Source organism: Cetorhinus maximus, chromosome 12, assembly GCF_964194155.1.
Source record: "Cetorhinus maximus chromosome 12, sCetMax3.hap1.1, whole genome shotgun sequence".
NCBI classification, from domain to species: domain Eukaryota; kingdom Metazoa; phylum Chordata; class Chondrichthyes; order Lamniformes; family Cetorhinidae; genus Cetorhinus; species Cetorhinus maximus.
The window spans coordinates 100164993-100189722 of NC_135890.1; the positions used below are offsets into that span (position 1 = coordinate 100164993).

A 24730-nucleotide genomic window follows, 5' to 3' on the forward strand; every position below is an offset into this window, starting at 1 on the left:
CACCCCCCCCACCCCCAAAATCTACCTTCCTACAACCCCTGGTCCCAAAACGCTAACTCTGCTCCTCTCTCCACACAAATGTCTATTGAGCATTTCTGGTTTTTATTTCAGATTTCCAATATCTGCAGTAGTTTGTTTTTGTATTTATGTAGAATTCCAACTCCAAGGATCTTGAGTGTGAATTCCAGTCTAAACCAATATCCCCATGTAATTTCCTAGTTACATGAATTAAAATAGAGTAGCATTTCCCTGGGATTTAGTTTACCCACCCACTATAATAGTAAAAGCAGCTCTATGCATAGGGAAAATGGAGCAGAGAATGCCTGATTATTTTATTTCTTGAATGTCACCACCAAGTGGAGTCAGTGCTATGCAATATCAACATATTAAAATGGCACATTTCAAATTACCAGTGACTATTGTATGTCACCAATTCTAGTTAAAAGTGGAACAAAATCAAACTTCTCCTCTTCAGCACATGCACAAACTATAAAAATGCTAACTTGTACTCCAGAAATGGCAAGTCATTGGTTTAGAATGTATATCTTAAACCTTTTTCAGATATCTTTACACATTCTGATTTTTCTCTAGCTTAGTTCTATTCTTTGTCCTATTGCACAGATACTGACATGGGGTATGAAACTATTTTTTAATTATGTTATCATTTTGCGTAGCTTGTGAAATATACTCAAATTAAATCCCGAGTATTAATGCAGCTATGATTTCAAATTTTAGCATCAGAAATGATAAACTTATGAAAAGTACAGTATTATTAAAAGTACAAGATTTGAATGCCATACGAACATATGAATTAGGAGCAGGAGTAGGCTACTTGGCCCCTTGAGCCTGCTCTGCCATTCAATAAATCATGATTGATCTGATTATAACCTCCACCTATCCTCAATAACCTTTCATCCCCTTGTTTATCAAGAACCTATCGACCTCTGCTTTAAGAATATTCAAAGTATTTGCTTCTATTGCCTTTTGAGGAAGGGAGTTCCAAATACTCACCATCTTCTGAGAGAAAAAAATTCTCCTCATCTGTCTTAAATGGGCGACCCCTTATTTTTAACAGTGACCCCTAGACCTAGATTCTTCTACAGGAGGAAACATCTTCTCGACATCTACCCTGTCAAGGTCCCTCAGGAGCTTATATGTTTCAATCAAGTTGCCTCTTACTCTTCTAAACTCCATTGAATACAAGCCTAGCCTGTCCAACCTTTCCTCATAAGACAACCCACCCATTCCTGGTATTAGTCTAGTAAACTTTCTTTGAACTGCTTCTAACACATTTATATCCTTTTTTAAATAAGGAGACCAATACTGTAGACAGTACTCCAGATGTGGTATCACCAGTGTCCTATGCAACTGAAGAATAACCACCCCATTTTTATATCCAATCCCCCTGGCAATAAACAATAACATTCTATTAGCTTTCCTAATTATTTGTTATACCTGTATACTAGGCTTTTGTGATCCATGCACTAAGACATCCAGGTCCCTCTGCATTTCAGAGCTCTGCAATCTCTCACCATTTAGATAGTATGCTGCTTTTATATTTTTCCTGCCAAAATGTGAAATATCACATTTTCCCACATTATACTCCATTTGCCAGGTCTTTGCCTATTCACTTAACTTATCTATGTCCCCATGTAGCCTCCTTATGTCCCCTTTACAACTTACTTTCCTACCTATCTTTGTGTCATCAACAAATTTAGAAACTATACCTTCAGACCCTTCATCGATGTCATTTAGATAAATTGTAAAAAGTTGAGGCCCCAGGACTGATCTATGTAGCGCACCACTTGTTACATCTTACCAACCAGAAAAAGACACATTTATGCCTACTCTGTTTCTTGTTAGCTAGCCAATCTTCCATCCATGCCAACATGTTACCCCATACAGCATGAGCATTTATTTTTGGCAATAACCTTTGATGTGGCACCTTATCAGATGTCTTCTGGAAATCTAAGTGCAGTACATACACTGGTTCCCCTTTATCCACAACACATGTGACTCCTTCAAAGAACTCCACTAAATTGGTTAAACATGATTTCTCTTTCACAAAACCATGTTGACTCTGCCTGATTGCCTTGAATTTTTCTAAGTGCCCTGCCATAACATCTTTAATAATAGTTTCTAACATTTTCCCTATGACAGATGTTAAGCTAACTGGCCTGTAGTTTCCTGCTTTCTGCCTTCCTCCCTTTTTGAATAAAGGAGTTACATTTGCTATTTTCCAATCTAATGGATCCTTCCCTGAATCTAGGGAATTTTGGAAAATTAAAACCAATGCACCAACTATCTCACTAGCCACTTCTTTTAAGGATGAAGTCCATCAGGACCTGGAGATTTGTCAACCGCAGATCCAACAATTTGCTCAGTACCACTTCCTGGTGATTGTAATTTTCTTGAGTTCCTCCCTCCCTTCCAATTGCAGATTTACAACTGTTTCTGGGATGTTACTTGTATCCTCTATAGCGAAGACCAATGCAAAATACCTGTTTAAATCATCTGCCATCTTCTTATTTTTCATTATTAATTCCCCAGACTCATTTTCTGTAGGACCAATGCTCATTTTGATAACTTTTCTTATTTAAATATCTATGGAAACCGTTACTGTCTGTTTTTATATTTCAAGCTAACTTTCTCTCGTACTCTAATTTTTCCCTCCTAATTAATATTTTAGTCTTTGTTTGCTGTTCTTTATATTCTGTCCAGTCTTCTGACCTGCCACCCATCCTTGTGCAATTATATGCTTTTAATTTAAGGTTGATACTGTCTTTAATTTTTTTAGTTAACCACAGATGGTAGATCAGCCCATTGGGATTTTTCTTTCTTTTTGGAATGTATCTATTCTGAGTATTCTGAAATATCCTTTTAAATACATGCCACTGCATCTCTATTGACCTATCACTTAACCTCATTTCCTAGTTCACTTCTCTGCTGCCATGCCCTCATAATTGCCCTTATTTAAGTTTATAATACTAGCCTGGGACCTACTGTTCTCTTCTTTGAACTGAATGTAAAATTCCTTTCATGATTGAACTTGATAAATGATCAATCCATGATGCTAAAGAATTGCACAGTTGTTAAATTAGGTGCAGTGGAAGCCAGTTAAATGTAGTAAATTGGAAGAAACAAAATTAATTACTTATATAAAGGCTTAGATAACAGGAATGACTCTACCAGATCTGACCATGTCATTTGTGAAAAATTAGATTGTCCAAGAATTCACTTGCAAATGGATCATTGCTCTATAAACTATACAATGCAGCAGCTGAGAGGAAAAGTAATCATCATGAAAAATGCTGGTTCATTTGCTGTGTTTTGATCTTGGTTTAACGTATATAATTTTGAAATCTGTTTTTAAGCATTAGCAAATCTCTAAGTTTTTGTATGATGGCTAACTACACTTCAGTTATGAAGATGAAATGGAAAAGTTGTGTCTGTTTTCCTTGGAGAAAAGGCTAAGAGGAGAATTGATAGAGGCATTCAAAATCATAAGGGGTCAGGACAGACTAGATAGGGAGAAACTGTTCCCGTTCGTGAAAGGATCAAGATTGAGGGAGCACAGATTTAAAGTAATTGGTAAAAGCAGCAAAAGCAACAAAAGGAAAACGTTTTCATGCAATGAGTGGTTAATGTCTGGGATGCACTGCCTGAGTGTGGTGGAGGCAGGTTCAATTGAAGCATTCAAAAGGGAATTAGACCGCTATCTAAAAAGGAAGAATGTGCAGGGTTACAGGGAAAAGGTGGGAGAATGGCACTAAGTGAGTTGCTCATTTTGAGAACTGGTGCACACATGATGGGCCAAATGACATCCTTCTGCGTGGTAATTCTGTGATTCTACGATTTACCTACATTGGAACTAATTGCAACAAGTGTCAGAAATGTTTATTTTCCTTTCTGTATAATCTTGCCATGTAGCAAAATATTGCCATTTGGGAATCTGTGATTAACATTATTTGTTAATCTAATGCAGTTTGTTGATGAAACTATAACCACCATTTCTGAGGCATTTTGACCTCCTTTAGTATTAACTTCAGTGCATATGTTTATTAATCTAATACACTGACCACAGATTAATGAATTAGTTTCATAAAATACCAACCTTGGAATCATTAGGGCCATTTCAAATAATCTCAAGGTATAGTTTCATTTAAAAATATATTTAAGAAATAAATATATTGTTTTAAGACAGGGGAAAAATTTAGATTACAGTATAAACTGGAATGTAATGTAGGGATCTTATGGGAAATTATAGCAATTAATTGATTAAGGTTCCCAAGTTACTTTGCTGATCTGAATTTTTGAACATGTTGCCTTTCACCACTACGCCTGCCTCAGTCTGGCGCATTGGCCCCTTTTTCCCTCTGCTCCTGTGAGTAAGATCAGCTGGCTTTGGAAAAATTGATCTATTGGCAGCTAGAAAGTTCCCAGTCCACCTTCCCTGGAATTCTAGCCACTGCAGAACTAACAGCACTAACCAAAAACACTCCCCTGAACATCAACCATGATTTTCTTCCCCAGAATTGCAGAGAGGAGCATTAAAGACCACATACACTCACTCAGAATGATCCTGTTGACAGCTTTCACAACTCTAGTTTCAGCAGTTGACAAAAAATCTGTACAGAGCTTACCTGTTTCAATTTGTATTGATGTATTGAATGTCCCATTTGGTGTTATGCTCGGAACCACTCTGCTCACCTGCACATAAGCCCATCTAAACAGGAAGGATATGCTTAGGTTTCTAAAATGGCAGTTCCAATGAAACAGCTAACCTATCTTTCCATCAATTGGAGAACAACAGAGGTGAGTGAAGAAAAACGTGGTAGTGACCCTAACTCCTGCTAGTCTCCCAGTCAATGAAAATATCCGCTTACTGTCAAAATTGGCGGGTTCTTTGGTATTGACTGATGCAAACATTTTGAAAGACTTAACTGGAAAAATACCAAAATATATTATTTTTGATTGGAGATGCCTTTCCATTTTCCATTGGGGGTGACTTCAAAGTATTTGTTTGATGACTAAGTAATTTCCTATTGAGTAATGGTATAATTTCCCCTCTCTAGTATTGAACTTTGAGTGACAATTCCTACCTTGTTCAAAACGACGAAATATTGAATGCCTAATACAATATAAATTAACTAAAAATGTATTCTAACTTGATTAGTGAACTAAAAGGAGTAGTACAAGCATATGATAGTACGTTATATTCAGAAGGACACTTCCTAAGCTTTCCTTCTCTTTTAACTTGGTGTATTTTATAACTTTTTTCTGTTTTTAAATTAGCCTTTATGGTATATTCGATTAATGTTGCAATGGCATTTGGAATGTTAGCCTCTCTCTATGGTGACTTCATGCAAGCTGTTGGAGCCTCTATTCGTATCTTTGAGCTGCTGGACCGTAAGCCAAACATTCCCTGTGTGGGTGGAAATCGCGTTGCTTCTCTTGAAGGCAGTAAGTAGATTTTTATATTTTTTAGTCCATTCAGTTTAGCCAAAAGCTTTCTTTCATTGATTTAACGACTCTTAAATTATTTATTTTAATGAAAAAAATTTTCAGTGTACAAACTTGTTGACATATTGTAATAGTTAAAACCCCATTAGAATAATTTTATCTGTGTGCAAGGCCACTGGTTTGATATTTTTGTGGAAAAGTGAAATGAACCAGGGAATGAGAAATGAGGATTCTCTCCCCCCCTGCCTGACACAAAACCACTGTTAAGAATCCCAGGCGTTCATGTTATAAAAACAGAATTTTGCTCATTCAATCCTCAAAATACAGTAGCCTTTTTTATAAATGAATGGAATTGTAGATTGAGGGCCTCTAAAATACTCCCACATCCCAGAATCTTTTGCAAGAAAAACAGATTTTGACTTACTTATTCACAGTAAACCAGTGACCAGCTCATGAGTTATTTTGTTGTATGAAGTATAAAGATATTTTTCTTTTGTCACATCTGAGAAGTTTGTTTGTACCATCTGATATATTTCTCGAGTTCTTCATTGTCTAGCACCAAAAGCTTTGAATTTTAGAAAACTGAAAATGTGAATTTTTCTTAGGGTAATAAAAATATCTGAAATATTGATTGCCTTTTTCAGGATGTTAAGATTATTTTCTTATTTCAGGACTTGAGTTCCAGAAAGTCAGTTTTACGTACCCTACTAGGCAAGCATCTCAGGTTTTGAAGGTCAGTGTTTTTGGATAAACTTAGCATTTCAGTATAACCATTCCTGGTACTAACATATTAGGGGGGGATTTTTACTCCAAGGACAAGTGGGGAGGTAAAATTTTAAAAATACTCAAACCCAACCTGAGGCAGATTGTTTTGTGGGGTGGTGAAGGTGTGCCAACCCCTTCTGGTGGTCATTAACTCTTTGAAAGAGGGTACATGCCTCCATTTTATTTCACCTTAAAATTTGTTAACATATGGAAGCTGGGAATCCCAACAGGCAAGAGAAGGTGAAGTGCCTTTATTGTACTTGTGGGCCACCAGGAACATGAGTGCTACTATGCCCCACAAAGCTTGCCTCATGATGGGACTCCTGCGATTGGCTAACTCCCAAATCAGCCCTTTCTACTCAGCCCCCATGACGTGTGATCCACCGCCGCCTCCATCACAATCCAAATGACGCATGAATCACCCCAACCCACTGTGATGGCAAAGTTACCTAACACCTGCTCTCGAGTCAACCGGCCTATCAGTCTGGAGACTGTGATGTGGGAAACTGCTTGAAAAAAAAATTGGACATCCTGTCATTAAATTCTCAGTTCCTGTTTGTCTTGTTTTCTCATTTGAAAATCATCCTCTTTCTTCCCCCAACTTCACTCCACCCACCTACTTGGATTTCTCTTCCCTGCTCCAAGTCAATATTGCGTTTGTGCTGCATAGAAAAAAATTGTATGTGTGCTAGTGTTAGCTGGCACTTAATCTATACCATGCTTCAGAGATTTTGCCCTGTGTCGAGAGGCAGTAAGTTGCAGGACATACCTCTGTTAAGTGACCGATAGAAGAGAGGTAGTCAATTTGTTTCATTTTTAACAGCTTTTGGCAGAGAGTGACTGTAGTTTTGAGGGGAAAATTAGAGTGCAAAGAATGGTAACCTCACCGTTTTTAGATCCAGTCTTTTATCGATTTGTCCTTGAGATATGGGTTGACTCTGGCAAGCCAATATTTATTGCATATCCCTAGCTGCCCCAAGGGTAATGAGTCAACTATGTGTAGGACCGGAGCCATATCTAGGTCAGCTTGGGCAGGTTCTCTCCTTCCCCCCGCCCCCCCCACTGAAAGACATTAGTGAATCAGTTGGATTTTTATAATAAGCTAGCACTTTTCATGGCAACTTTCTGGGGCCAGTCCACAAATTGTCGGATTAATTGAAATCAATTTACTGTAGTTTGATTTGAACTCTAGCCTCTAGGTTTCTGATGCTAGAAGAAGCTTCCAGTTAATGACTAACAAATGCTGTAGTTTTCTGATGCATGGCATATGCTGCTAGGCAAGTTAAACACACCCCCCAGCCTTCAAAATAACACAATCTTTGTGAGTGATTTAACAAGTGTGTTCTAGTGAAAGACATGTTATGAAGTGATTTGTTTTTTTTAAAACACAAGAAACTCACATCTTCCATGTTAGCTATATAGCCACATGTGAGTAAATATATTGGGAGGTTATACTGAGAGGCTCCTGCTATATTTGTGTGAACATCTGATGAATCCTTTGTCATGCCTGCTGCAGGAGAATAAGAATTTGACTTTGATCATTCTAACTGTCTGTGATCATCAGAAACATTCTCTTTGTAGGAAATGACGTTTACAGTTGAACCGAGTAACATGGTAGCACTGGTTGGTCCATCAGGTGGAGGCAAATCAACTATAGTCAACCTAATAGAGAGATTCTATGATCCAGATTCTGGAAGAATATTACTTGGTATGATATTTCTTCAATAATATTGCTCATCAGAAAAATGAAAATTATTCAAGCATAAACATTTTTGTCATAAACCTGCTAAAATCAGCAGTTTGAATCTAATGTAGTATTTTATTATTATGAGGCATGTTAAACACAGATGGAATATCTAAATGTTCTCCATGGTTGACCATTCTTGCTAAGGAGGTGCAGGTTTAAATAGTGCAATTACTCACCAGATCCCTTCTAGCTTTACAGTTTTTAAGCAAAAAAAAAATGCATTATAGCCCAGTATTTCCTGCAGCATTAGAATCAGCCAAGAAAGCGATAAGTTACAGTATTGTGTGCCCTAATCAGGCAGTAGCTAATCTGCAGCAAAATTTGATTGATTAGTATATGTTACAGTGAGCACAGAGGTGAATTAGAAGCGGCTGGCCACGGACTTGTTACTTCAGGGAGATGATGCCCAGTGTTACCCAGAGGCCTATACCTATTTTAGAGTTGAGTGTCTCTCTGCTATTAAAAAACAAAGCCGCCGCTCATTCAGTTTGTATTCCATGTAGAAATACACTAACAGACAAATACAAATTTGCCTTTCTTTTCCTGTGTTCAGCGCAACTTCAAGTCACGTTCAACTGCTACAGTAGATTGTAAAAAAAAAATGATAGAGTTATCATAAAAATCAATCTGTAACAAGTAGTGCACGATAAACTGCAAATGTAATTAAATCACCCTATATGGATAACTTTACATGCTTGCAAATACTAATATAATTTGCAAATGTTCATCAGCTTGCTTATTTCTAACATCAGCACTGGATTAAGAATAATCCCAAAATTTCAATATTTGCAAAATGTGCACATAAGATTCCTGTTATACTAGACCAAAGCCATTATGCAATCAATTGGCAGAGGTAATCGTAGTGGAATTAGTTCAGCAACCTTGTTATCTTCAGTGATTTCAATGGTTCAACTGTTTCAATGAGAAAATCAGTGCAGCAGCACAAAATTCTCAGGAAATTAGAATGGGAAAGTAATGACTGAAGTTTCCTGGGACTTTTGCACCCTAAATCGGACCCCATGGTGCAGATACTGTCATGAAAATGTATTAATTTTCATAATATTGTAATTTATTGTAAAGGTAGGTTAATAGTGGGGCTTAGATTAGTTTCTCGGTGTGTAGGTGTCTATGTGGGTTTTAACTGAATTGCAGACAGCTAATCTGGGTGCTTTGATGTATTAGAAGGGAAACTAGATTTGAAATGCTAAGTACAGAAACATGGTTGAAGTTTCTGTGAAGAACATTTGCATTTTTAGATAAACCCGAGTACAGAATTTCAAAGAGATGTTAAGCTATTACACTTAGCCAACAGAGGCTAAGCCAAACAATGTATTTATTTTTCCCAAAGATTACTGATAATGAATGCTATTTGTATTTGAAAGATTTGTATTATAGAAAAAGTAAAGTTGCAAAAACATATTGGAACAATGAGATTTACATTTAAAAGGGAGAAACATGTATAAAGGAGATGAGGTTATGTGTAAGGAAGAAGGTATACTAAGATTTAAGCGTGAAAAGCCTCCAGTCCCCGTGTACCAAGTTGCTGTCCCCAGGAACGAAGTTAAAAGAATTCATTTTAAATATCACTGTCCAGTGTATTGTGTGCTTTGCCTGGGTCTGTTGAAATCTATGGCGCGGATTTCCCGGTCGGTGAGCGGGGGGCAGGGCTCGCTTGCCAATGCGTAAAACGATGAGGATGACGCCGGGGGGAACTCCTGACATCATCCCACCCCATTTCAATTTTCAGGTCGGCGGGGGCTCAGCCAAATCAGTTGTGTGCCCGTTGAACTGTCAATGGCCTATTCAGGCCATTGACAAAGTAATTAGTGGACCTGTCCGTCCAACCTTAAGGCTGGCGCGCGGGCCGGGAGCCTTGGCAGGCATTGGAAAAAGCATGAAACCTCATCCACGGGTGGGACGAGGTTTCATGTATGTTTATACATTTTTCATAAAAGTAAAACTGAAAGTGATGGACATATCCCAACTCATGTGGCAGTGTCACATGAGGGGACGTGTCAGGGAATTTTTTTTTTATTTTCAATATTTTTTAATGTGCAGCCGATCTCCTTGAGGCAGCACTTAGGGCAGAATTTAGCCTTTGGCTGGCAGGCGGGCCCCACCGGCTCGGCAGCGGGCGGACAGCTGGATCCCGCCGCCATTTTGAGTGGGCGGGCCAATTAAGGCCCGCCCAGCGGCCTGCCCGACAAGAAGCACTATGCGCTTTCTGTGCTGGGGGTGGAGGGAATCCCCATCTGTCAAAGTGCGCTCTTTTGTGCATATGCACAAAAGAGTGCACTGCTCCCTGAGGCAAAGTCCTGTCTCAGGGAGATTTGTGAGAGGTAAGTAAACTCTAAAAATAGATAAATATTAAAATTATTAACATGTCTCCCTCATGTGACAATGTCACACGAAATGGGACATGTTAATAATAAACACATAAAATTTATTAAATTTTTAAAAAACGGACATGAAACTTCATCCCGCCAGTGGGTGAAGTTTCATTAATAATCTGCAGCCCACTGGGGCTCCTGGCCTGCCCGCCATCCTTAAGGTTGGCCGGCAGGGTGCTTAATAAGGTTAATTAGCCTGTCATTGGCCTTAATTGGCCATTAACAGGTCGGCGGGTGGACAGCTGATTTCGCTGTCTGCCCGTCTTCGTGAATATTTAAAGGGACCTGGATGACATCGGGGGTTCCTCCTGACGTCATCCCACGTCATTTTCCCCATGGCGAGCGGGCCCCGCCCCCAAATCGCTGAGGGGAAAATCCTGGCCTTAGCCTCAGGGAGATGAGTGCGCTCTTTCGTGTGCACGTGCAAAAGAGGGCACTCTCGGCTCAGGGAATCCCCCCGCCTGCACAGGGCGCTTCCTTGCGAATGTCACACTGGGTGGGCCTTAATTGGCCTGCCCACGTAAAATGGCGGCGCGCTACTGATTGGGGGCGCTGATTGGTGGCACGCCTCCACGCTCCTGCTCTTGAATTTCCCTCCCGACGGGGGTAAATTCTGCCCTATGTTGTTTTACTGTTGTCATAACGGAGTTGTTACTGGGAGCTAGATTAATTAGGGGATTTAGGAGTTTTCATAGTAGTAATTTGTAGACCTATGTATGTGCTGAAAATCATTTCTTTTATTAATAAATGTTTAACTTTTTTTGTTAAAAATACCCCTAAGACTCAGTGGACTTATCACTACTGAATTTGAGGCACGCATCTCGAAATAAAAATACAAATTGCAAAAACGGTTGTGGTAGCTGTTTCAAGTTTCCCCTGAGATTTGAGCAGCTCAGCATTTACCATCCATTGTGCCATAACAATACACCAGTGCAACAATACAGATGTCCAGGAAATCTTGGGCCAATATGTACATAAGAGTAAAAATTATTAATTGGCTTAATTGCATAATAATCCCCGAGAAGGTTGAGATGTGCTTGTTCCTTGCAACAATCTGTTTTTATATATTAAGTTTTCACTCTTATACGAATTGAGTCTTCAATCCTGTGGGCAGCATGATGCCAGGGTATCCTTTTTCAGAACTACACTTCATTTAGCCTCACAGGGCCCTTATGATTCTTGCATCACCTTGCAAGTATGGTGCATACTGGACCAGCTCCTTGTGTTTAACAGGCTAATGGGGAGGTTGTATTGCCAGCAGTAGACTGGGAGGCCTGTGAGGTAAATTAAAATTGCCTTTGTTTGTAAACTTCAGTATCTGGTTTGTGCGGAATAATCTTTCTTTGTGCAGCACCTATTCAAGTATCATTTGGTTGACATTATTTCATTGTCAAGTACATAACATCTTTCTCCAATTTCTCCTTTGTATCCACTCACACATGATCTCACTTAAATATATGGAACCAAGAGGAGTTGGGAATGTAAAGCTAACAAAATACTGACTCGGTTTTATTAAAAACATCTCTGTTTGAGGCTGTGTTGATTTTAAATGCACTGTATGCCAGTGCCTCTTCCTATGTTGTATAACCTTAATTCCCTAGTCAGCCTAACAACATAACACCCAGAGTTACTGCACTACTTTATTTAATGTTCACTTCACTCCTTTCACTGTGGCAGTGGTTTTCTGAATTGTTGGGAAAAGTACAATTTCTCATATTCTGGGGTGATTATTAAAGCAATCTGCCATACTTACTTTTCCAAATGCATTTTACAATTATGAGGTATCTGTTGGTCATATTTAAAATCTGATGTATTGCCACTCATAAGCAAGAGCATTTCTTTGATTTTCACTGTTTGATTGCAACATATTTTAATAAATCTGTTTCCATTCTTGTGTAATCCAACTTTATTAAAGGAATACCCTTTACATGTGACCATCAAAGAGGGAAAATTAGTAAGCATTTTGGGCACTCTACTTTGGCATAACTTGGTTTCCACCAGTTGGCTACAGCACAGTTTGGTTGGAAGCTGTGGATATGTGGTCACACATCTGGCTTTTTATTAAGAATGTCACAAATTGGCTTTGGCAGACCGTTTGGGTCATTTTCTTTCAAACCTTTTTTTGCGAATTAACACCAATGATTCAGGACATATTCTTACTTTCATAATGTTGCATCTATTTTCTATCCTTTAATCATGAAATGAATTTTTGATAAATACATATTATGGTGAAGTGCTCATTTAATCAGCTTCTTGCTTCTGCACTTGCAATTGCTTGTAAACAGAACAGGATCCTTAAACTGGAACTTTGTATGCCAACATGAATGAAAGTTCCACATGCTCTTTAGATTGGGCAGGGAACTTGGGATGCGTTTTTGGCTTTTGATGTTAGGCTGCTTTTGATTAGGTCTTCTATCAGCACTGAGCAGAAAATTATCCTTCAGTTTCAATGATCTACTTGTTATGGCAATCAAGATCGCTTTATAGGTACAAGGGGATAGTACTTCTGCTCAAATATGCTTTTTTCTTGGCAAAATGGACCCAAAATCATTGTAACTCATGCAAAAAGAAATCACTGAATTTTAAGCACAAATTATGCTCAGGGCAAATAGATTCCTCAATCTTTTGCTCTGATTTAAGAAATATCTTGCAGGAAGCCGCACTGCCTACAAAACTGGCCATGTCCCCAGATTGAATTAATCATCAGAGTTTCTGCTAATTGCACTCATTATCTTTTGAGGAGGCACAAAACAGTAATCTAGTTCTTTTGGGCATAAGGACACTAATAGGAACATTAAAAGCTGTTGAATGTAATTTTTTATTTATATTTACTAAGAAACTGATTTACTGTACCCCAAAATTACTAGCAAATGGCTCTGTATTTTATAAAATGCCATTTTCAGTCATTTCTGTTATTCACAGTTCATAGTTTCACACAGATTAAAAAATGCTTAGCTTTTCTGATATGTCCATTTTCAGCTATATTAATCAAATTGCACCCAGTTAACACTCTAAAAATTAGCAATTTTCCTTTATACATTTTAAAGAATTACATTTTAAAATGCTGCCCAATTGCACTGGCACAGGAGTATGACTTTGAACAAAAATGCTGATAGTTGGGTGAATGTGGGAGTTAGGGGAAGGAGGTGTTCCTTTGTTTTTTCTAACTTTTTCACCCTATAGGAATTGGTTCTTACTCTACTACAGGGGAAGAAGCTAACTGTTTGGTGAGTATCTGGTAAGTATCTGATAAGTGGTTAAGATCTATTCTATTGCTAAGGTTTAAAATAGCATACCAACTGGTGATAAGGTTAATAAAATATATAAAAAAGGAAAATAATTAATTGAATAAAATAATTAAGTAGTTTATTTAAAATGCATTAAGGATGGCAAGACAGTTGATGTGTCAAGGTTGCTGCATGTAGGAGCTCCTGGATGCCATTGTGATCCAGGGAAAACATGCCTGCAGTAAGCATTTGCGGATCGAAGAGCTTTGGCTCAGAGTCATTGAGCTAGAGGCCGAGCTGCAGAAACTATGGTGCAGCAGGGAGGGGACAATTACATGGGCACTTTGTACCAGGAGGAGGTCACAGCCTTAGAAAAGGGTCTTCTGAATTGGTCAGTGGTCAGGAACAGGAGGGTGTGAATGCGAGTGAGGCAAGTAAGGAGACCCAGAGGGCAGGAGTGCAGAATCCTCAGCCTTTGCCACTGGTCTGACAGGTTTGAGGTTCTTTCAGCTTGTTTGGATGAGACTGGGGGCTGCAGCATGACTGGCCATGGCACTGTGGTACAAGAAGCCATTCAAGTGAGAGAAGCAAAAAGGAATATAGTGGTTGTAGGTGACAGTATAGCGAGAGGGATTAACACTGTTCTCTGCAGCAAAGAGCGAGAGTCCAAAAGGCTGTATTGCCTGCCCGGTGCCAGGGTTTGAAACATCAGCTCAGGGCTAGAGAGGAACTTGCAGTAGGAGGGCAAGGACCCAGTCGGCGTGGTCCATTAGGTACCAATGACAAAGGACAAGGAAAGAGGTTCTGCATAGTATGAGGAACTAGGCACCCAAATTAAGAAGCAAAACCTATAAGTTAATAAGCTCTGGATTATTACCCGAGCCACATCGTATTTGCCCTATTCCAATTTGTATTAGAGAAATTAATGCGTGGCTCAAAAACTGATGTGGTAGGAGTGGGTTCCAGTTCGTGGGGAACTGTCACCTGTACTGGAGGAACTGGGGACAGTACTGTTCGGACGTCTACACCTGAATTGTGCTGGGACCAGTGTTCTAGGGAGCCACATATCCAAGGAAGTAGAGAGGATTTTAAAATAAATAATGGGGACAAGGGATCAAATTTGGGAAGATGTGGTAAATCAAAGAGTAGAGACGAGGCAAGAGAGAAAGGTACTAATAATGGAAATGATAAATAGACGTGACAGGAAGGGATAGAGAGTACAAACCTAAGAGTAAATCAGCAGATAAGGCTAAAGGTTACAAAAATAATAAAAGGATAAAACTAAAGGCTCTGGATCTGAATACACATAGCATTCGAAATAAAACAGATGAACTGATAGTTCAAATAGAGGTTAATAAGCATGATCCAATAGCCATCACAGAGACATGGCTGCAGGGTGACATAGATTGGGATCTGAATATTGAAGGGTACATGCATTTGAGGAAGGACAGGAAGCTAGGAGAAGGTGGAGGGGTGGCTCTGTTAGTTAATGATGATATTAGCACAATGGAGAGGGATGACCTAACTTCAGGAAACCAAGATATAGAAGTAGTTTGGGTAGAGATGAGAATGATAATGGCAAGAAGTCACTTGTGGAAGTCTCCCTAACAGCACCAACATGGTAGGATGGAGTATAAAGGAAGAAATAATGGGAGTTTGTCAGAAAGGTACAGTGATAATCATGGGGGATTTTAATCTACATACAGACTGGTAAAATCAGATGAGCTAAAGTAGCCTAGCTGAGGAGTTCATAGAATGTTTTTGAGATAATTTCTTAGAACAGCACATTCTGGAGCCAACCAGAGAACAGGCTATACTAGACATGGTATTGTGCAATGAGATAGGATTAATTAACAATCTCACAGTGAAGGTGTCCCTAGAAGCAGAGATCATAATCTGATTAAATATTACATTCAGTTTGAGGGAGAGAAGAGAGGGGTCCAAGTCTAGTATTTAAACTCAAATGAGGGCATGAAAGCAGAGCTAGCTAAAGTGAACTAGCAAAATATGTTAAGGGATAGGTCATTAGAAATGTAGTTGTAGACATTCCAAAGCATATTTCAGAATACACAGAATAGATACATTCCAACGAGAGAGAGAAATTCCAAGGGGGGGACCCATCATCCATGGTTAACTGAAAAGCTAAACGATAGCATCAAACTTAAAGCAAAAGCATATAATTGCACAAGGATGGATGTCAGGTCAGAAGATTGGACAGAATATGAAAAACAGCAAAGAATGACTAAAATATTAATAAGCAGGCAAAAGTTGGAGTACAAGAGAAAGCTAGCTAGAAATATAAAGGCAGTAAGAGTTTCTATAGATATTTAAAGAGTTAATAAAGTGAGCATTGGTCCTATAGGAAGTGAGTCTAGAGAATTAATAATTTAAAATAAGGAGATATCAGATGATTAGAACAGGTATTTTGCATTGGCCTTCAATATAGAGGATGCAAGTAACATCCAAGAAACAGCTGTGTATCAGGAAATAGAGGGAAGGGAGGAAGATCTCAAGAAAATTACAATCACCAGGGAAATGCTACTAAGCGAATTGTTGGAGCTGTGGGCTGACAAGTGCTCGGGTCCTGATGGACCTCATCCTAGGGTCTTGAAAGAAGTGGCTAGTGAAATAGTTGATGCGTTGGTTTTAATTTTCCAAAATTCCTCAGATTTGTTGAAGTTCCCTTAGATTGAAAAATAGCAACTGTAACTCCTTTAGTCAAAAAGGGAGGGAGACAGAAAGCAGGAAACTACAGGTCAGTTAGCTTAACATCTGTCATAGGGAATATGTAAGAAGCTATTATTAAAGATGTTATAGCAGGGGACTTAGATAAATTCAAGGTAATCAGGCAGAGTCAGCATGTTTTTCTGAGAAGGACATCATGTTTAACCAATTTATTGGAGTTCTTTGAAGGAGTTACATGTGCTGTGGATGAAGGGGAACGGGTGGATGTACTGTACTTAGATTTCCAGAAGACATTTGTTAAAGTGCCATATCAAAGGTTATTGCGGAAAATAAAAACTCATGGTTAGGGGGTAACATATCGGCATGGATAGAAGATTTGCTGGCTAACAGGAAACAGAGCAGGCATATATGGGTTGCTTTCTGTTTGGGAAAAATGTGGGAAGCTACAAAGGGATATGGATAGGTTAAGTGAGTGGTCAAAGACCTGGCAAATGGAATATAAGGTGGGAAAGTATGAAATTGTCTATTTTGGCAGGAAGAATAAAAGAGGCATATTATCTAAAAGGTGAGAGATTGCAGAGTGATCTTGGTGTCCTAGTGCATGAATTGCAAAAGGTTAGTGTGCAGGTACAGCAGGTAATTAGGAAAGTTAATAGAATGTTAACATTTATTGTGAGGGGAATTGAATACAAAAATAGAAGTTATGCTTCAGTTATACAGGGCATTGGTGAGAGCACATCTGGAATACTGTGTACAGTTTTGGTCTCTTTATTTAAGGAAGGATGTCAATGCATTGGAAGAAGTTCAAAGAAGGTTTACCATACTGATACCTGGAATGAACGGGTTGACTTGTGAGCAAAGGTTAGGCAGGCTAGGCTTGTATATACTGGCGTGAGAGATGACTTGATTGAAACCTATAAGATCCTGAGAGTTGAGAGTCTTTGGAACTCTCTTTCTCAAAAAGTGGTGGGACCAGAATCTTTGAATATTTTTACGGCAGAACCAGATAGATTCTTGATTAACAAGGGTGTGAAAGGTTATCTGGGATAGGTTGGAATGTGGAGTTGGGGTTAGAATCAGATCAGCCATGTTCTTATTGAATGGTGGTGCAGGCTCATGGGGCCGGGTGGCCTACTCCTGCTCCTAATTTGTAAGATCGCAAGCTTCATGGCAGATTTTGTGGCCCAGATTTTCATGGAGTCAGGCCAACTCTGGAGGCCTTTGAAAATGGTAGGCTTGACCCGTTTCCAGCCCCCGTTTCCAGTTTCAGCAGTTTTCACCAGCACAGGATAAGGGACCTTGCACACCCAACATAGCTGGTTCTATTGCAGGAGTAGGTATCTTATATCTCTCCCTCTCCCCCCCCGCCCCCAAACAAGGTATAGGTATCTCATACTCTCCACACCCCAGCAATTTTCATGGAGTCCAACCAGACTCGTTGTTCTCGGCCCCTCAAAGGAGTTATGAGCCAAAATCTAGATATGGGAGCCTTTTGAAAGGTAAGTGTAAAAACTCTTTTTTTATGCCCACTTACCCAGAATGCAGGATGTACAGAACCAATGAGCAATATAATAACAATGACAAATTTTGAAATGCTAATGAAATATAGTACCCATTTAGAAATCTGTTTTGAAAACAACGCTGCTCTTAAAATCTTTTAAGTGTCAATCTCACTCTGCGATTCATAGGTTCAATAAACAAAACTTTACCCCACTTTACACCTCTTAATCTTGTCCAAATAAACATACGGACATTGGAAAAAAAAAATCAAAGGAAAAAAAAACTTATCATAACCTCCTAAAGATGTCAATCAATCAAACCCAGAACTCTACTTCAACCTGTGTAAATAGGCCCTGCTGAGCTGATTTTGTTATTCAGGCTTGCAACTCAGCCAAGTGTTCATAACGAGCAATCTGCCACTTGTTCACCATAAACCAATGGCCAGATATCTGTTTCTCCAAATTTCCCATTCCTGATTGTTATCAAAGTAAGCAAGTGTCAACATCAAGCGAGAATGGTAGTAGGCTCATCTGTGATATACTTAATGGTCAAATTGCATCAGTATTCACTGTTGAGGCACTTAGATGTGAAGTTAAATATCTTGGGCAAGGTACTTGTGTGCAACCGGCATGAAACAGCTTCTTCAGGAGAAAATAAGGGGAATTTTTTAAAAAGTGCTACTGCAGTCCTCATGGGTTTGACATCCAGTATTTCAACAAAGTAATTTTGGTGCTTTAGAGTGTTGCTATTTTGAATAACTCAATTTGTATTGCTTGATTAGGAGGATGTGATCTACAAAGCTTGGATCCACAGTGGTTCCGGCAGAAGATTTCAATCGTCAGTCAGGAACCTATGTTGTTTGCAATGTCAATAAAAAATAATATCACATATGGAAGAGAGGCTAACATGGAGGAGGTAAGCTCTTACAAATTTTTCTGCAGCTCAATTGAACAGTAAAGATTTCTACAGTTTGAAATTTGTAGCAAAACGTTCAGAAGATTGGGTATCTAAATCGTGGAAACTCTTGGCAAATCCTATGTGACTGTTTTGTATTTCTGAGATAGAGACTTTTACAATAGGAAGAACAAAGACTTGTATTTGTATAGCACCTTTCACAGCCTCAGGACATCCCAAAGCACTTGACAGCCCCGACTTGTTGAGTATGATCGGCTGTTAGTAATATTTATCTATGGGCACACTTAACTCAAGGTCATTAAATTTCATTGTCTCAGACTTTGAACTTTCTAGATGTTGGCAGCTATTCTGAATCAAAGTGATGACCTGGAGGGAGAGGTGAGTGAATCTCCAAATCAGAAGAGGGCTTTTGAAGCTGAATTTTCAATTTTGATTGTCGTTGTAACTGGGAAAATCTGCAGCTGTAGGATTTCGTTTATACCGATCATAATTTTTCAGCTTAAAAACAAGGATTGGAGGCAAAGTGTTGACATTGACATGAATTCCATTTTATGCTAAGGCAATCACAAAGTGTTAATGACAACCACTGTCATTTCTCCAAGACGCAGACTGTTCAACTGCATTGGTGAGTTTACTAAGGAAAGAAAAGAATAGTAAAAATTAAACCAGTATATTAACAGCATATTGGCTAATATAATTTGCGGGTTTTCCAGTTTTTAAACAAAGAAGGAAACATTACAGAAGGTGAAATTTTTTACACTAGATGAGAGAAAACTTTGTGATAGTTAAGATTTTGAGGGCATCAGCAAGTTGAACCCTGAAATGCTGCTTACCATGAACCCAAAGATGGGTAAGGCGATGAAACTCGAAAATGAAGAGGTGAATGGACAGATTGGATATAACTTCGCACAGACAGTAGTGAATGTTTGGAATAGACTGCTGAGGGTGGTATTTGATCTGATAACATCAGTAATTTTAAGGAGTTGAACAAGCATTTGGTGAGAAAATCAATTTGGAGCTGCAGCTAGTGAAATGTGAGAACTGGTTTTGAACTCTTAAAACACACCAGATGGGTCATAATGGTCCATTTTTGGTCGGGTAAATTACTTTTTGTTTCCAACTTTTCTGTAAGGGCATGAAATTTAAAAAAAATTAAGGTGGATAGCCCACTTGGATTATATACTGGTAAATATATTTTAATATAGCACTCAGCTTCATGTTAAAGCAATGGCTGTGCCTAGTTCACCACTTTATTTTGCCTAATTCTGAAGTACGAAGGAGGAGTACGAACATACGTATTAGGAGCAGGAGTAGCCCGCTCGGCCCATCAAGCCTACTCCGCCATTCAATAAGTTCATGGTTGATCTGATTTAACCTCATATTCCTGCCTACCCCCAATAACCTTCCACTCCCTTGCTTATCAAGAATCTATCTACCTCTGCCTAATATTCAATATTATATTGATATTCAAGGATATTCAAGGACTCTGCCTCAACCACCTTTTGAGGAAGAGAATTCCAAAATCTCTCAACCCTTAGAGAGAAAATATTTTTCCTCATCCCTGTCCTAAATGGCCGATCCTTTATTTTGAAACAGTGACCCTGAGTTCTAAGAAGCTCCCACAAGAGGAAATATCCTTTCCATATTCATCCTGTCAAATCCCCTCAGGATCTTATGTTTCAGAGCTCTGTAACCGTTTAGATAATATGCCTCTTTTTTTATTCATACTGCCAAAATCACAACCTTACATTTTCCTATATTATACTCCATTTGCCAGATCTTTACCCACTCACCTAACCTATATATATCCTTTTGTAGCCTCCTTACGTTCTCTTCGCAACTTACTTTCCTACTTACCTTTTAGTCATCAGCAAAGTTTAGCAACCACACCTTCAGTCTCTTCATCCAAATCATTTATATGAATTGTAAAGAGTTGAGGCCCTAGCCCAGATCCCTGTGCACACCACTGGTCACATCCTGCCAACCAGAAAATCATTTTTGCCTACTGTCTATTTCCTGTTAGCCAGCGGAAGTGTTTTGACACTTGTTAACAATTAAGAACACACACACACACACACACACACACACAGCGCTATCTACTTCTGGACACCAGCTTCCTGTGTGAAAAAACAGAAGGTTCCTTTATTCCTTTAGCACACCATACTATCAGGTTTTTTGTAACAATTCTTTTTAACTAAAATGTCCTTTTACGAAAAAACGTAAATGTTAAACACAAACATGACATCTCCTCCCCCTTTAGCAAGGAACAAATCAGTCAGGCGGTTTGCAGATTCGCTTTGGTCTAGGTACCTCTGTTCGTTGACTTAGAATTGGAAGGTTCTGCTGTTCCACTTGTTTCTGTTCAGGTTCAACAGTTGCAGCTACAGGTTTGTCAGTTGAATAAAGTTGGGTTTCATCAACTGGAGATGTTTCCCAGAAATTTTCCACTGTGACTGGAGATCCCTGAAAATTTGGTTCCTTGGATTTGGCTTCTCTAATCTGGTCAGTGTGTCTCTTCCAGATTCTGCAGGAAGATTCAACATCATAGATCAGTGGTCCTTGACGCTTGATGATTCTTCCCAAGAGCCGCTTTGGGTGTTCCACAGTAATTTTGGACCCAAACAGACTGATCCAGATTAAACTCACGAGCTGGCTTACTTGTGTCATGTGACCTTTTCTGATTAAGTTGCCTTGAACCAATCTTTCCTTTCAAATCCGGACACAGCAAATCCATTCTGGTACGCAGTCGTCTTCCAAACATCAGCTCAGCGGGACATATGCCTGTTGTTGAATGTGGAGTGTTACGATACATCAGAAAGTCCTTCAGCTTCAACTTCCAATTTGTTTGCGTCCTCCCCTTCATTATGGCCATTTTGAATGTCTGGACAAAGCGCTCCGCTTCACCATTGAGGACGGGTGGTAAGGTGAGATGAGAATCTGCCCAATCCCATTGTTTTTCAGGAATGTTTGAAATTCACATGATGTGTGCCATGGTCAGACACAATCTGCTCCAGCAGTCTAAAAGTAGTGAGTGCATCCTGGAGAGTATCAGTGGTCTTTGCTGAAGTAGTCGAGTTCATGGGAATAACATGAGGCCACTTTGTGCAGGCATCCACCACAATCGGGAACATATGTCTGAGAAGTGGTCTGGCAAAGTCCATATGAAGCCTTTGCCATGGGTGGTCAAGCCAAGCCCATGGATGTAATGGGTGCAGGAGAAGAGTTCATTTCTTGGTATGGAAGGCAATCACTGACCATGCCTTCGATGTCTTTATCCAGGTGTGGCCACCATATATGTAGACAAGCTAATGCTTTCATTTTGACGATTCCCATGTGACTGAGGTGAAGTTCTTTTAACACTTGTGTTTGGAATTTTGGAGGAATAACAACTCTGATTCCCCATAACAACTGTCTTGCAGAGTCAGCTCCAACCTACGCATGTAGTAAGGTTTAAGCTCAGTAGTCACTCCCTGAGATACACATCAACCCTTCTGTGTGTACAGGTAAATTTTGGAGAGCACGGCATCCCTCTGTGTTTCAAGACGAATTTGATCCGCTTTAACAGGTAGCGTGGCTATCTGGTTCATATTGAAAGCAGAGATTTCACTTCGGGTTGTGGAGCTGTGGTGTAACGGAAGTCTGGAAAGTGCATCCACATTTCCATGATTCTCAGCAGAGCGAAATGCAATTTCGTACTGGTAAGCAGATAAGATCAGTGCCCCCCTTTATGGGCATGCAGCGGTAAGTGTCGGGGTTTGTGACTTCGGGGCTAAGCAACTAGGTCAAAGGCTTGTGGTCTGTAATTAATGTGAATTTATGCCCATACAAATATTGGTGCAACTTCTTGATTCCATAGCTTAGACAAAGAGCTTCTTTCTCAATTTGGGCATAGTTTTGTTCTGCCTTGGACAATGTGTGTGAGGCGTATGCAATGGGCCTTTCACTGCCATCAGGAAAGGTGTGGGAGATGACAGCTCCAATGCCATACCCAGATGCATCACGAGCCAGGGTGAGAGGCAACTTTTCATTGTAATGTGCCAGGACTTTAGCAGAAGTGAACTCTTGCTCGAGTTCCTTGAAATTTTCCTGACAGGCTTGTGACCCAATCCCATTTTGCATTCTTCCTCAGATTATTCAGTGGTGCTGCCTTGGTACCCAATCTGGAAATGAACTTTCCGTAATAATTCACAAGTCCCAAAAACGAACGAAGCTCCTTAACGTTTTTGGGCTATGGTGCATTCAACACTGCCTCCGCCTTTCTGGATGAGGTTGAGATCAGTTTCGTTGATCACATGTTCCAGGTACTCCACTGAGGGCTTCACAAATGAGCATTTGGATTTCTTACAGCAGATCTGTATTTTTCCAGGCTACACAGGACACTGCCTAGGTTCTCTAAATGAGTTGGGAGGTTTTCCCAGTGATGAGAATGTCGTCTTGGAAGCAGATTACACCAGGGAGACCCGCAGTATTTTGTCCATGGCCTGCTGGAATAAGGCTGGTGATGACAAGATTCCAAATGGTAGTCATTTGTATTGATATAGACCTCTGTGTGTGCTGATGGTTGTATACTTCCTGGAATTTTCACTCCATTGCATTTGTAAAAATGCCTGTGAAAGGTCAAGCTTTGTAAATAATTCACCTCCATTCAGAGGAGTGAACAGGTCCTCAATTTTTGGTAGCAGGTATTAATGCACTTCCAGGAAAGGATTAATGGTGATTTTATAGTCATCACATATTCTGACAGACCTGTCATCCTACACTACTGGGACTATTGGAGCTGCCCACTCTGCATAATCAACTTTCTCAATTATCTGAAAGTTTTCAAGTCGTTCTAGTTCCTGCTCGATTTTCTGTCGCATTGAGTAGGAAACTGAATGTGGTTTGAAAAACCTTGGAGGAGCTTCGGCCTTTACAGCAAGTTTGTCTTCAATGTCTTTAAGAACTCCCCAAGACCTTGTTTGAAGACATCAGTATGCTTGTTTAACAAGGACTGCAACATGGGGTTGCAATGCACTTTATTTATTTTATTCCAGTCCAGCCAAATTTCTTTTAGCCATTTTCTGCCAGTAAGTGATGGATGATCCCCTTTCACAATAATAAGTGTCAACCTTGCTATTTGATCTCCATATTAAGCTGGAACGGACACTTTTCCAAGTATATTCACAGGGTCACCAGGTGCTAAGCTGGAGGAGGGTTTTCTAAAATAGACATTGCTTGAAAATTTTCTCCCATGTCTTCCCTGAAGCAATAGAAACAGATGCTCAAGTGTCAACCTCCATTTCAACCATTTTACCATTTAAGGCAATGCCAACTTTTAGTCCTTCATCTAGTTTTAGATCAGACTGAATGCAATACAATTGCTCTTCTGCATTGTCGCTGTTAATTTCACTTTCAGTCTCCTCTGGACTCTCATTACTTTTGTATTTTGTTTCCAAGTAATGCACCTTTTTAAACTGCCTGTTTATTTTCAAGCGCAACTTGTCTGTGTGTTCCTCGAGATGCCCTTTTCTTGGCGGTACTGCTTTACTGTGATCAGCCTTTGATCTACATGCACTGTATATGTGTCCTTTTTCCCATAGTAACGACTATTAGAAAATAGAGATAGCTTAAGTAGGTTATACTTGTATTTGTGGGTGTTAGGAATGAGTTTTAGTTTTAAAGTTTAAATTTGATTTGTATGTCTGTATCTGTGTGTTAAGAAAGGACAAATGGAGTTTAAGTTTCACTTTAAAAGGCTGCTTGCATTTCTAATGAGACGTTTACGATCCCTATAAAGTGAATGTAAATACACGAGTAGGAAGAACAGTGCTGTTGCCTAGCAATAGGGGGCCAGATAGGCAGGTTCCTTCCCCCCCCCCCCCCCACACACACACACACACACACACACACACACAAGAAGAAAGACAGCAGTTTGTTTTGGAAACTGTTTGAGTTCAGTTGGTTTGAAGGCAGCTGTAATCTTGAAGCAGCTTGACATGGGACAGATAGCAAGTCCCAAGCTAAGAAAAACCCCAGAAGTCCTGAGGAGTGGAAGAAGA

General features: G+C 39.5%; 1 protein-coding gene across 1 annotated transcript in view; it reads left to right on the plus strand.

Moving 5' to 3' along the window:
• Positions 1–24730, plus strand: part of LOC144687760 (uncharacterized) — a 186448-nt gene that overhangs the window by 79219 nt on the left and 82499 nt on the right. Inside the window, exons 13-16 of the mRNA XM_078554244.1 lie at positions 5296–5463; positions 6135–6196; positions 7810–7936; positions 18559–18692. Of these exons, the coding sequence (XP_078410370.1) occupies positions 5296–5463; positions 6135–6196; positions 7810–7936; positions 18559–18692 (491 nt within the window). The remainder of the gene's footprint in view (positions 1–5295; positions 5464–6134; positions 6197–7809; positions 7937–18558; positions 18693–24730) is intronic.